This window comes from Pseudorasbora parva, chromosome 5 (assembly GCF_024679245.1).
Source record: "Pseudorasbora parva isolate DD20220531a chromosome 5, ASM2467924v1, whole genome shotgun sequence".
Classification (NCBI taxonomy): Eukaryota; Metazoa; Chordata; class Actinopteri; order Cypriniformes; family Gobionidae; genus Pseudorasbora; species Pseudorasbora parva.
The window spans coordinates 41679219-41693954 of record NC_090176.1 but is presented as its reverse complement, the minus strand read 5'-3'; the positions used below and the strand labels follow the sequence as shown (position 1 = coordinate 41693954).

Sequence of the window (14736 nt, the reverse complement as noted above, 5' to 3'; positions counted from 1 at the left end):
GCAGCTTTTTGAATCAGCTGCAGTCTTTGGATGTTTCGCCTGCTGATACCAGAATAGAGTGCATTAAAGTAGTCAAGCCTGGAGGAGATAAAAACATGAATGACCTTTTCTAAATCTGCAAAAGAAATGAATGATTTGATCTTCTTTAGCTGTCTCAGTTGTGCAAAGCAAGCACCACTTTAGTCACCTGAGCATTGAAGGACAAATCTGAATTAAAAAATACACCTAGATTATTTTTGAACAATAGATTATTAATGCTAGTTCTACCAGAAAGACTCAGAAGATACAATAATGAATGAAGCATACATTTATTGACAGCCCAGCAAGCATAATAAAGTTTTGGCATAGGCCCCGTCCATAGTTTATAATCCGAGGGTAGCGGATCAGCATATTCCTGCCTGAAGGTGAAGGCAGGGGCGCAGCCGACCCCCCTTTGGAGGTATGGACGGAACCATCCTGGTGGTGGTGGGGAGGATGGAGGTTATTGTCGCATCGGCATCTGCGAACTCAAACATGTGTAAGTACGACCTTTATACAGAAAAATGTGAAGACGTGATTTGATAGAGATTAGGTTAATAAGTGACGAAGTGATTTATGCTGCGTTCACACCGCACGCGAATGACGCGATTCGTGTCTCTGCATTGACTTAACATGTAAATCACTCGCGCGAATCGCGTCTTTCGCGTGCGGTTTGAACGCAGCATTATCTTCCTGGCAGAACTTAAGCTGGAGCTTCCATTTCTGGGTCTACATGGAAAATTATTTCAGTATATTTGCTTTTGTTGAAGTCTGCATTATTTCAATGTACTATGTTTTTTGTTTACATTTTCAATTTTCTTTTCTACTGTGTAATGTTTGTGCATAAAAAATATCAGCAAAATTACAAAGCACAAAGTCCACTCCAAATGGAGTTATTCTTTATATCAGCACTGTTTCTGAACGCACAGAAATGCCCCAATTGTAGTCTTAAGTTTTCTTAAATCCCTCATTTAAATAATTTTCACCCAAGGCATACACACAAATAAAGAGGGCGAGTCCTGGTTGAGTTGCGTTAGTCATTTTTTGTCGCCATGTCCTAAGTGGGTTCCACCCATAGAGTTCCACCGTTGTGGTAAGGTGCACAGCATTTACAAAATGTGCTCGAAGCAGTTGACCAATCACAAAACACTGATCCAGCCGACCAATCCAACACAATCGAGACCAATCTCCGCTTGCATCAACTCACCGTGTCTTCAGAATTAGTTTGTCCAACTAGCAGTTATAGACAAGAGGTAATCAGAGGTAACTTTATTCAAATTTGACCATGCTACCTTTTTTATGATACTGAATTAAAAAAGTTAGGAGCAGTATTGAAGAAAAAAACTGAGACGGCTAAATCGTATAAGCAGTTTATGCAACCAGCTAAAGAACTAAACAGAGCGTTACTGGCAGACTGGGAAGAGAGGTGCTGCAAGCCCGCAACAACATGAAATATGTGAAAGATAATGTTTTTTTTAAACATTCAAGGATAAAAAACACTATTCTTGTAGTCCCTAAAGACAAAATCAATACTTTGTAAAAAGCCTCTGTTACCTATGATTCTGAAAAAAGAAATCTCCACCAATCAGAGAAACGTGGCGAGCAAATTGCAGCAAGGGAACTATTTATCAGTCTGCCTTGAAACAGTCATGTTTATAAGGTCGAGCAGTTGCAAAAAGCACTTGTGAAGAACAACTAAGAAAACTGACATTGCTTTTTCTTTGAGGAACTTATTGGTATAAGTAGGGTTTACCACGTGATATACCCTCTTCCTAACCTAAATCTTCAAAATGGCTGAATTTAGAATACCATAGTCTGACTATTTTTGTGAATGCCAGAAATAAGAGTTGTATGGTATTTTGAGTCAAATGCACTTCCTGTTGTTACTGATTAGCTTTTTTAAGAAATGTGAGTCTCAGGAAATTAAGATATAATTTCTATATTTCACAGTTCATGAAAAAGATGATTTTACTTTGAGTGGATATCTTTATGTTAATGGATAAAATCAGTGTCCTTTGCTGTCCAGTCAAATGACAAACATGTAAAAGAACAAATGAACAACCTTGTGCTTTGAGAACAGAAGAATTACATATCATGTTAGCTGCCCACATAATACAAAATACTCCAAAATCACAAATTGTTTTGTCAGCCAGCTTGCTTCCTCGGTTTATCTAAAGCACATGCTTTTTTATTTTCTGAAGAAGAATCTCAGCCGTAGTCTTTTGGCCATGGGTGTCTGCAGCCTAATCCAGTGTGTGTGCGTATGTGCGTGCGTGTGTGCGTGCGTGTGGTGTGTGTGTGTGTGAAAGAGAGAGAGAGAGAGAGGGAGGGAGGAAAGGATTAGAGCCAGCTGAATCACTGTGTGTGGGAGTGTAAATATCCTGAAAGAGGAGCGAGTAGTGGCTGCATACAGGACCACAGCCCCTCCCAGCATCTCCCTTTTCACTCCTCTTCCTGCTGCAGACCCCCAAAACATGTCTGTGAGCACATCTCTCAATGAATCTCCGCTTCTGACGCTTAGGAGCAATAAGAGAGATGTGCTGAGGGGAGAGGTTTGTTTTGGTTGAGTCACTGTAACAAAGAAAGTCTCAGTCACAAACCCCTTAGACGGGTATAGTTCCCAGTGGGTATTCACTACACAAGGACCACACTCAAAGAAAGCACGCACATCTGTGCACATTCAAAAGTAAGAATGACTGTATTGATATTGATTAAACATTCTGCTTCGGTCTCTAACCTCTACCTTAAAAAGCAAGCAATTTAGCACAAACTACTTGTAATTCCAGCCTTAGGTGTTTTATCAGTTTTTTTGAGGTTTTGAAAACTTTTTAAAGAAATGTATGATTTGAAAAATGTCTTTTTCATTAATAAAATGTAAAGTTTAAAATTTGACAACCAGCAATGTCATCGTATTTCCATACTGACAGGTCTTTTTACTTCTCTCTATTTGCATCTTATCTCTATTTTGCATTACTCTCTTCCTTTTCTGCGTCTATTTAGATAAACCCTCACTCCAAAAAAATATGTAATAATTTAACATAACTTTCTGTATTGATTTTTTACAGGTGTTATACCTTTATTTTGAATTTTGCACTTCATTGCGTCCATGTTAGGGTCAACAGAAATGTCCATAATGTCTGGGTAATAAGCTGCCTTTTCCTGTTATTTTACGGACTTATTTTTTTACAGTGCTCTATTTTGGAAATATTCTCAGAACAAATCAGTTTTTTTTACTGGTTCAGTCCAATTCATTCGAAATTGTGTAAAAATCATATAAATCGAAATCGACTCAAAAGAATGGTAACACTTTATTTTACAGTATCTTTGTTACACACGTTACATTTAGTTCCTAGTTAATATACTATATATACTATTATTGCTATAAATTGCTCTTAATTGCATGCAACTTGCCTAAATCAAAACTTAACTCTAAAGTAAGTACAGGTAGTTAACTATTATTAAAATAAAGTGTAACCGAATAATTTGTTCATGAATCAGAACATATGAATTTATTATATCTGAATATGATATATAGCCCAATGTGTCATATAAATGCCTTGACGTTTCCATTTGGTTCAAAGTCATATAATTCAAATCCAGTTAGTAAAGTGAATCAGAACGTGGACACATTATATTATCACATATTATGCATTATTCAGTGTGTAAATTTTATTTAGTGTAATTATGTTTTTTATAGTTTTATAGTGTGTGTGTGTGTGTGTGTGTGTGTGTGTGTGTGTGTGTGTGTGTGTGTGTGTGTGTGTGTGTGTGTGTGTGTGTGTGTGTGTGTGTGTGTGTGTGTGTGTGTGTGTGTGTGTGTGTGTAATAGTTATAGTGCTGGGGGAAAATGAATCTTGATTAATCATCGAAAATAAAAGTTTGTGCTTACGTGTGTACTGTGTATTATTATGTAGCCTATATATAAATACACACATTTGCATGTATATATTTAAGAAATATTTGCATGTATATACTGTATATATATAATTAATCTTATATATAAATACATATATTTTTTATAAATAGTTTGAAAAAAAAATCCTTCAGCTGATTTTTTCTTTAGCTAACGTTTAACAATTTTTTCTTAAACGAGACAAAAACCAAAAAAAACTTTAAACCTAAACTTTAAAACCTGAACACTGCTCCTTTGCAGTATTTCCAAATGTTTTAATTGTTTGTGTGTGTGTGTGTGTGTGTGTGTGTGTGTGTGTGTGTGTGTGTGTGTGTGTGTGTGTGTGTGTGTGTGTGTGTGTGTGTGTGTGTGTGTGTGTGTGTGCGTTTAAAATTACAATCTGGAGACCCAGCATTGAAGAAAACTTGCACTAGCTAATTAACTCATCTTTAGAAAATGTATTTTTAAAAGTAAGAAGTAATTATGTTGTTTATGAGATTGCCTGCATATCTTGTTGTTGGCCATCAGCGCAGAACTCTATAAATGGAACAGGTAGAGCTAATAAGATGTGAAACTGGGCCCACTGGAATGCACAAGGACTCAGTATGTGACAGGCTGTAGGCAGCAGGTGAATTTGCACTGGAGGAGGAGGGGGCAAGAATAGCACCGGTGTGGGCGTACAGGCGGCCACCGAACCGTTATGCTGTATGCTGGCGTATTTTCAGTAAGGTCAACAAACATGATAAATGTCCATGTATATATATGTGAGGCGGTGCATGCGGCTGATATGAGGTTTGGTATTCCATGCAGCAGCCTCCCACGCGCCGCTACCGCCCACGCCAGGATCTGCGTCACGCGGGCGCGTGGGAGTGAGAGAGCAATGTAGCAAGCGCGGAATATCCCAATTCTGGCAGTAGGGGAGAGAGCGGAAACCAACTAGTTTGAGAGTCCCTCCGTAGTTCAAACTACAGAGTGTGTGAGAGTTAATTCAATAACAGAGAGCCGAAGGACGCGTCGCTGATCCGCCGAACGCGCGGCACGTAACTGGACGTCAGGTGAAGCGTCGCGTAACACAACAGACCGTCATAATTCAGAACTTTAATAATCATACAACCAGACGCAGCCTTTGGAAGAGTTTTTGTGGGAAAAGACAAAGAAAGAAAATAAAAGGTACGTTTATGCCAATACTTTTTCCCAATGCCGCTTGCAAATGTAGTTGAGCGCTGAATTCGTGCATTATGTGCAACTTTCCTGCGTGTTTTTGTGATCCATGTGCGCGCCGTGCAGACCGGGCAGCTCTCGGTACCGTGTGTGAACGCGCCCCCGTGGGCGTCTGGTCGTCGGCAGCTGTGTGTACAGCATCCTTAGCGATTCTTCACTTCCTAGGGTAGTTTTCCCAGTGCTTTCCAGTGTGCAATAGCTTTTAAATGTGTGAATTTCAGAGGCTGATGTGTTTTTCCCCAGAGAAATTTCAAGAGTTAGCTATATACTACAGTGTATAATATTGATTATCATTTAAAACATGAAGTCATTTATATTTATAGATATGTTTTTATTTAGAAAATATAAATACTATTTTATTTAGGATAAGAACACTAAATATAGTTTCATGAAGATATTACGAGGCCAAGCGCACTGAATGACTTGTAAAGCAATTGCTTAGCATCTTTAACCAATAGCTGCCAGATAGCCTAATTGATAGGGTTTTGTCAAGGGGTTGTGCCAATGATATATGTTTTGCGTTAATATGCCAAAATGTTGCCAAGAAAAAGTCTATTTGGCACGTTATCACCAAATTTGTTAATGTACCAAAAAAGATGATCTAATTTTAATGTGACAAATGGTATAGGCAGATTTAAAAAAGAAACAAAAAAAGTTTTCTATTACATTTTAAATGGATGACACAGTATGGCTGACCATGCAAGCATTTTCCAATTAAATTCAAAATTACAGATTCATTGTATGGCTGACCTATATATATATATATATATATATATATATATATATATATATATATATATATATATATATATATATATAATTTTTTTTTTTTTTCATTAATTTATTTATTTCATTTATTTATAAAATAAACAATTTTACTCTTAGCGGTTCAATAGATTTCCATAATCTGCAATGTCAGAATAATAAATAATAATATTATTACAAAAAGTTCCTATAATTTAACTAACTTTGATGCTTGGCTCCGGAAAATAACATGATGCTGTCTTTGCCAGAAATGGTTTATTATTTTCCCCATAAATATTAGTAATAGCAGATGCCTCATGTTGAGTTTATTATTTGAGTAATAATTGAAATGAGGTGACAGGAATTTTTGTTTTGAATTGTTTTCTGTCCTGTGAATATATGACTCATTGTTTACCGCCTCATTGTACACACTGGGGCCCCCAAAAAACAACTTCGATGTTACTAATATTAAATGCAAAGAGGTGAACTTTTGTCATGCCTATTTTCCTACTCTCCTTACCAATATTTTCCACCGTTATCTTAAAAAAAAAAAAACCTTTGATGATTCGTATTTGGGTGAAAGGCACTGCCACCTAAATGAGTGTTTTGCATCCATCTTTTGAACAGCTTTGAACTGTAAAGAGTATCAAAGTGCAGTGAGTTGCAGTTGAAAGGTGATGATACATTTGTGATGTATATTGTGAAGGTACACTGGCAAATTATTTTACAGCTTATGATATTTGTTATTAACTACATAACTACAAGAAACACCTGACTCGAAAATTGAAATGCTCATCCTCATTTCATTCTAAGCATCATGTTCTCTCTGCCTTGGAACCTAAAATGAGAAGTGTAGCAGAATGTCACTACTGCTTTCCATCAAGTGAAAGTGAATGGTAACAAGAGTCTGACCAATATACTATTCCAAATCAAGTTGTTTAAAGGATTAGTTCACTTCAAAAAGAACATTTGTCAATCATTTACTCACCCCCATCTCATCCAAGTTGTTCATGTCTTGCTTTCTTCAGTCGAAAAGAAATTACGATTTCTGAGAAAACATTCCAGTGTTGAAAAAATTCAATTGCAACCAACTGGTTGAAGGTACAAATCGAAGCAGTTTCAAAGGCCATTAAATGATCCCAGCTGAGGAATAGGGTCTTATCTAGCGAAACCATCTGTCATTTTCTAAAAAAATAAACATTTATATACTTTTTAACATCGAATGTGTGACTTCTTTGTTTTTCTTCTTTACGTAGTAAAAGTACCGACCCAGTGTAAAAAAAACATGCAAAGACTAAATCAGACCAATCTTTACCAAAATAAAGTAAAACAATGATGTCTGACAATGTTAAACTTGGAGGAGAAGTTTTTCGGCACTGGGTCGGTACTTTCACGTACGTCACACCCGTGACCTTTCCAACGTGATGGCGTCATACGTCGCAAAGAAGTACAACACCGAACTTGCGTATTTGAGTTTAAAAAGTATATAATTTTTTTTGTGCTAGACCTTATTCCTCAGCTGGGATCATGCAGAGCCTCTTAAGCCCATTGAAACCGCATTGATTTGGACCTTCAACCAGTTGGTTGCCATTGAATTACATTTATATGGAGAAAAATCCTGGAATATTTTCCTCAAAAAAACTTAATTTCTTTTCGACTGAAGAAAGAAAGACATGTACATCATGGATGAGATAAGGGTGAATAAATGATCAGGAAATTTGAACTAATCCTTTAATGGCTTTGTGTGAGGAACAGATAAAAATGTTTACTTTTTTTGTCATTTCTGAAGTTTGACAGCCCCTTCTCACTATTTAGTTTCATTTTATGGACAAAAGCAGAATGGACATTCTCCTAAACATCTCTTTAGAGCCAGATTTTCAAACAAAAATGACTGTCAGGATATACTAAAGACACAGTAAAAACTTATTTTATAAAAAATTTATTTTTTACTGTGTCTTTAGTGTATCCTTTGAGGAAAACGTTTACGCTTGCACTTTTTACCCCCTTTACCTCATTTAGTAAATCTAGCCCTTCGTTTTTCCACAGAAGAAGGAGAAGTCATACAGGTTTGCAGTGACTAGAATTTACATTTTTGAGTGAACTGTCCCATTAGGAGATGCCCAATTGATTATGTATGCACAAATGTTTCCTTAGCTTGTTCTTGGTCCTCCACTTATAAGTGAATCGATTGTGTTCCTTCATAATGCCTTATGCTCCTTTCACAAAAACAAACCCTTACAGCTTTCATATGGAGAGCAGCTGTTCCACAAACATTGAGTCTGATGCTCAGGACTGATAGGTCGCCTTTCCTAAGAAGCTTCTTTTCATAAGCTTCATGCAACTATTTAGGACAGGTCTCGATGTGAATCCATTATTCATTTAGATTGATAAGAGGCCGCTGTTGGGCAACACGAGTATGTGCTGTGAGTGCTCTCAGCATGTTGCGTGAAGCCCTGGCCTTAGATCTCCAGCATTAGGAACCCAGCATGCTGTGGGGAGAGGGAGCTTTGGATAAATTGCTGCCTAAGTGCCATCCATGCTGATACTGAATTGGTTTCAACAAGGCACCCTTCACTTGGGTCTAGGCCTCAGTCATCCATTAGAGTGGCGGATCACTCTGCTGTGCAGTGGGGCGTCCTCATTAGACTCCATACACTCACTCATCAGTACTCACAATCAGCCTCGCTGTGTTACTGTTCTTACTCACCTCTAGTACACTAACAGTCATGATGATTTGGCAGCATCTGTCATCTTTTACCACCACTGAAATAACGATAATCAAGGCCAAACATTGGCAATGTTATTGGTCTTTAAAAGTAGTTACTATTTAGTAACTACTAGTAGTTACCAAAAGCAGTGGCTGTCTGAAGATTTTACTTCCCAGATTTTACTTTTGTGTATGTCTGTGCAAGTTCGTTTTTAAAATTAAGAAAATATTTCATTGATGAGCAGTAGTTGCTGATTTTCTGGAAAAACTCAGAATCTCTTGAGATATCTCTAGGGGTCAGAACAGAGCAGTCACAAAATATGATTTACAAATGCATAACCTAAATTCTTATTCACAAAATATGATTCACCACTATAAAACAGAAAAGGCTTGAGAGAGGGTATTTGGAAGCCCTCAGACTGCTTCCCTGGAGGAACCCTCCAGAGAACCTCTAGCCATCTTTTGAACGTGCCTCATTTCTATTGTGTACTCAAGAAAATTCAATATAAAATATAAGTGTCCCAATGCCATTCCCTTGTGATAGGGTGACTCAAGAAACTGTTGACTGTCTCTAGAGTAGGTGTAGGAACTTATGGGATGCATTTGAAAGTTCAACAATTGCCTTGAGGTTCTCCACAGGGTTCTTTGCTTATGGGGATGATTATATCCATATTAATTGTAATTAGGGAATGTGTTTGTTGCACATCTGTGAACCATTTATTGTGAATATGTTTATTCTGATTCAATTCTGACCCCATGAGATATCAACAAAATATATCTCCCAATCTTTTTCCCATTGTTGTGGTTTGCATGTCGTTTCTAAAACGTATCTCCCTCAACAGAAAAATAAGCAAATGAGCTTGGTTACCACATTAGTATGCGTTGCAGTCTCTGACAAAGTTTGCAGAGAGCATTATGTGTGTGTGTGTGTGTGTGTGTGTGTTTGTCGTACATTCATAATCCCTGGATCCTTTTGAGGAAGAAGTGGGTGAATTAAAGTGAAATGCAGAAAGCTATCTTCTTAGCACGCACACCTACCGTCCCACTCCCACACGACTCCATTACCCCACCTCCCTTCCCTGCAGCCAATCTCGCTTTTATCGGTGCTGCTGCGGATCCAGATCCTGACAGTGGCAGCTGTAGAAGCAAGATCCCGGCAGAAACAAATGAGGCCTGTGCTGAGAGAGCCCACCTACGCGTGTTGCAGAGGTGGAGTGTGGTATGTGACTCTCCCAGCAGCCCAGGAGCCTGACAGGCGCTCTCTTATAGTCGCCACTCTTGGATCCAGCCACACATTTCTCTTCCTCCCCCTGCTGTGGCAGCGAGTGTCCTCTCCTAGCGGTTTTGCTTTGTTTCCTCTAATTGCTTACTTTGTTCCTTCCTTTGTTCAGGTATGGCAGCGACTTTACCCAGAACCCTTGGGGAGTTGCAGCTCTACCGCATCCTTCAAAGGGCCAACCTGCTGTGCTACTACGATGCCTTCATCCAGCAGGGTGGCGACGATGTTCAGCAGCTCTGCGAGGCCGGCGAGGACGAGTTTCTCGAGATCATGGCGCTCGTGGGCATGGCCAGCAAGCCGTTGCACGTCAGACGACTACAGAAAGCTCTGCGCGATTGGGTCACAAACCCTGCCCTGTTCAATCAGCCCCTCACGTCCCTGCCCGTCTGCAGCATTCCCGTCTACAAGTTGCCCGAAGGGTCACCCACATTGTTGGCTGGTAATGGTGCCCGCGGAGACACCCAAGTCAAAGTGCCCAAGTGTTTGGCAGCTGCTTGTGTAGATCCTGGAAAAGGAGAATCGGGCAACGGCAACTCTTCGGCCACCGTTTCGCCCCTCCAGAGTGGTAGCGAGCCACGTTTTTGGGCCAGTCATGGCACAGAGAGCGAGCACAGCCTTTCCCCGGCAGAACTGGGCTCTCCGTCTTCCCCTCGGGATGGCCTAGAGGCGCTTGACGCGGCTGCCGTTCAATCCGTGGCAGAGTGCGTGGAAAGAATCTCTCAGACTTTGCCCAAAAGTGACCATGGAGAGGTTAAAGAACAGTTGAAGGGAAATAAGAAGCTTGGCAAAATGATCAGCCACATCTTTGATATGAGCGACGAGGATCCACACCGGGAAGAGGAAATCCGCAAGTATAGTGCCATATATGGCAGATTCGACTCTAAAAGGAAGGATGGGAAGCATCTGACTCTGCATGAGGTATGTTTTTCGGGGCTCTCGCCTCTTTTGGTGCTTTTGGGGATTAAATAAATCATGCGCTTCAAAGCATGGCGGAACTTTCAGTAAGCAATGATGTTGTGTCCCTGCTAAAATAAAGTCAGCATAGCTGGGCATCAGTATTTGGGATGCTGATGTGCTTTCTTCATTAATTAGCTGCAACAGAAATATCATTCTAGTCGGTTTTAGCAGGAGGGTTGCTTGCATGTGGGACTGATTTAATTATTTGCGCATGGTAATATCTATTATTTATTGTATATTTAATATTAAAAATATCCTTCGTTTTTACATAGCTGACGGTGAATGAGGCTGCGGCACAGCTTTGTATGAAAGAGGTGGCATTGCTGACTCGCAGAGATGAGCTTTTCGGACTGGCACGTCAGGTCTCCCGAGAGGTCACCTACAAATACACCTACAGAACTAGCAAGTAAGAACTTTAGTCATTTCCCAAACACGAAACACCTTGGTCGGCTATTTTTCAACTTTTGGTTAAAACTGAAGTGTGCAGTTCTTTTCAGTTTTTAAATAGTTTCTACCATCCCAGCTTATTATGTACAAACAGTATAATATTTTCCTTAAGAAGTGTTTTGTGGGACTGTTAAAACATTGCTCTGTTTGAGTAGATCGGGTAAGCAACATCACAAGTTTGGGACAGGACAACCTGTTTGTCCGACTTTGCTCTTTTTGAAGAGTTTGCCTAACCAACAGAGTTTGTGCTGAGATATGAGTGTCATAATTTGTGTAAAACATTTTACCATATTTAAATCAAAATGTATAAGTACCCCCCAAAGTCCTGAATATTTCACCTGGTTACCATGAAAAAGCACAATTTTGGGGAGATGTGTGTTTGCTTTAATGGATTTAAATTCTCTGCATGCATCACTTTTACACCCCGTTAGTGACTGGAGTAATCATTCGTGATGTTTAGCCTTTAAGCCAAGAGAGAGATAGCTAATGCTAATGCATTGCGAGCAGCTCAGGATCTGCTCTCTGGTAGTCTGCTTAGAGCCAAGCCAAGATATCAAAAGTCGGCTTTGTACGTGGCTTTTGTGTTGAGGTGTGAAGTGCTGCACTGAGGTCTGTGGAGAAATGAGAGCACTCCCACTCCTTTGCATCTAAAGGAACTCAACCCTTATCAGACACTCAAAACCTGCCATCCAAAGAAACCATGCAGGTGTTTCCTGGATTTCCAGGCTTGCGTGTCAATGGATGGAACATTCCTTCTGGCGTTACATAATTGCAGTCACTCATTCAAAACTTGAAAGATTGCATCACAGTCATAGACTGGATATTGCGAAAGTTATCTAGGCCAAGTTTTCTTACAATGCTTCTTGCGTCACAATGAAATTTGCCAAGAGCACTCCTAAATTAGGTTGCAGGTGAAGCGTAAATCCAGTATTAGTACTTTAAGGCTGAGGGATCCATGAAACTACTGCAGGGGGTCTATGTAGAAGATAAATAAAACATAGAAATGGTATTTTAGAGATGTTATTTTAATAAGCATTAACTAATGAACTGAGAAGAATTGTATTATATAACAATGCTAGTTAATGTGTATATTGTGTGGCTGGTTCTCAGGGTTGAAAGTCCTTGCTTTCATTTATTTATTTATATAAAATAAAAATAGACATCCCATAGTTTTGGGTAAATTAATTCTAATAACTTAATGATGACACATAATGCCCTCCTAGCGAAATTATCCTTCAGAAATCATTCTGATATGCTGATCTGGAGCTCAAGAAACATTTCTTATGTTGAATATTTTCTTTGGATTCTTTGATGTATAGAAAGATCAACAGAATAGCATTTATTTGAAATATCTTGTCACTGTTATTTTTCCCCAACCTTTGGTACAATAATGTATATAAATAAAAAAATTCTGATTTATTCTTTTTTTTATTATATATTATATTTTCAGGACACTTAGGATGTATAGGATGCATTATTGTGAAAGAGTATTGAATTGCTTGTTCAGGGCTGAACATTTCATTTTCTTTCCTACAGATCTCGATGTGGCGACAGAGATGAGCCCTCGCCCAAGAGAATTAAAACTGAGGTGAGTAAAATTGCTTCATGATTTCTTCGACCTTGCTTCATCTTTTCTTCCAACGCAATTTCTCAAGTCATTTTGTTATTAATGTGCGCTGCGCCGCTAACACCAATATGCGAGGAAACAGTTGTAGGAGGGAGGATTGACACTGGGTGGGTCCAGTGGCTTTTTGTTTGCATAGCTGCCTGTCAGCAGCATACTGAACTGTGTGGGAGGGCTTTGCAGGAGCATGCGGGGTAGCTCCATCAGGATTGCATGTCATGGTGTAGGGGAAAGGTCAAAGTTCAGCCTGAAGAAGTTACAAAGGACTAATGTGTGCAAACCCACTCCCTCGATCACACCTTAAATCCTTATTTAGCCAGCCCACGGTCATTATTTTTCCATAACCTACATATCTGTGATCAGTCTACCCTATACTTAGCTGCACACATAGTGATCTTATTGATGTGGTCTGCTAAAGAGGCCTTTGTGCTATATGGCAGCTGTCCATTCATGGCTCTCTGGTGACACATTTGATCATTGTCCAGTCGTTAGATCTTCTGGAAACTTCTAACATCCCACATCAATGCTTATGGGCTGGGCTGGTGTCTCAAGAAGAGCAGGTGCTTGCCCACTTCACCTCTGACCTGGTTTCACTCCTCATACGGGCAAAGACATGTGACCACTTCGGAAAATCAGTGGTTTCTACCCACTCTAACTCAAGGAGAAATGAGTACTGTATCATTATCAGACAGTGGCAAATTACCAAGTGCCTTTCTTTTCCCCCTAATTTGCATTGTTACTCACTTAATAATCAGATTTACCTCACTTTTACGTCATGTTCCCACACTAGTGATGTGAATGAACAGCAGCATTGGGGAAGCTACTTTAAATTACGAGCAAGTTATAGTTTCGACAGTTTCAACAGTGTCAATGTATATTTAATTTGGTGGCCATATTTACTATTGTACAGCACAAGCGCACACTGAACTCTTCACAAATCATGTTGAGAATGTGCTATAAACATATTTATCAACATAAAAGATATTTTGCAGTAGACTTTTGTGCGACGCAACACACAGCAGTGGAGTGAATTACTCACCCATTGTCTGAAAAAAAAAGTTCAACAAGCAATGACAGGCACTCAAACTGCACTTTCTCTTCAGCGACTCGAGATGATTTAAGCAGGTTATTGTTACACTTTGGAATTTTGTTCCATATAAACGTAGATTTAGATTTCATGCTAATTCAAGTTGTAATTATTTTCATTGGCAAATTAATGATAACTATATTTTTGACCTTTATGAAATAATTATTAGAATTTTTAGAGCTGCAGATTGGTCACATGTCAAAACCGCCCACAAACACATGTGACCTCTAGAACAGTGGTTCTCAATCCTGTCATGGGGACCCCCCCAACACTGCACATTTAACATTTTTCTGTCATCAGACACACCTGATCCAACTCATCAGCTCATTAGTAGAGACTGCAAGGGCTGAAAACCCCTGCACAGGGTTGAGAACCACTGCTCTAGAATACATGATCGGAATGGTAATGCATTTTTATGCATCACTCTTTACAATATTGGACACATAATGGTAATGAATATGATCAGCTTTTGGCTACATTATCAAACAGCTAATAATGTCTTGTGTTACATGTACCGTGTTCCCGTTTGCCAACACAACTGTCTTCTGAAAATCAGCATCCTCAGAAACACTTTGAACAACTTAGAATATCAGTGGTAAAAGGCATATAGTTCTAGCCTGACAAGCCAGACCCACATCAAGATGTTTGGTCTGGAAACTCACCATAGACAGGGCTCAATCCGAGGGGCGGGATAAACGGTTGTCTTTCAAACTCCCTCTGCACGCGATAGGATAGAGCTACAAACAACCAGAGCAACAAA

At 39.3% G+C, this 14736-nt stretch overlaps 1 protein-coding gene across 1 annotated transcript in view; it reads left to right on the top strand.

Annotated features, from left to right (window-relative positions):
* Nucleotides 1–4615: 4615 nt before the first annotated feature.
* The window catches only part of nab1b (NGFI-A binding protein 1b (EGR1 binding protein 1)), a 28416-nt gene continuing 18295 nt past the window's right edge, over nucleotides 4616–14736 (top strand). Inside the window, exons 1-4 of the mRNA XM_067444350.1 lie at nucleotides 4616–5080; nucleotides 9974–10779; nucleotides 11091–11224; nucleotides 12802–12853. Coding sequence (XP_067300451.1) covers nucleotides 9976–10779; nucleotides 11091–11224; nucleotides 12802–12853 — 990 coding nt within the window. The 5' untranslated portion in view covers nucleotides 4616–5080; nucleotides 9974–9975. The remainder of the gene's footprint in view (nucleotides 5081–9973; nucleotides 10780–11090; nucleotides 11225–12801; nucleotides 12854–14736) is intronic.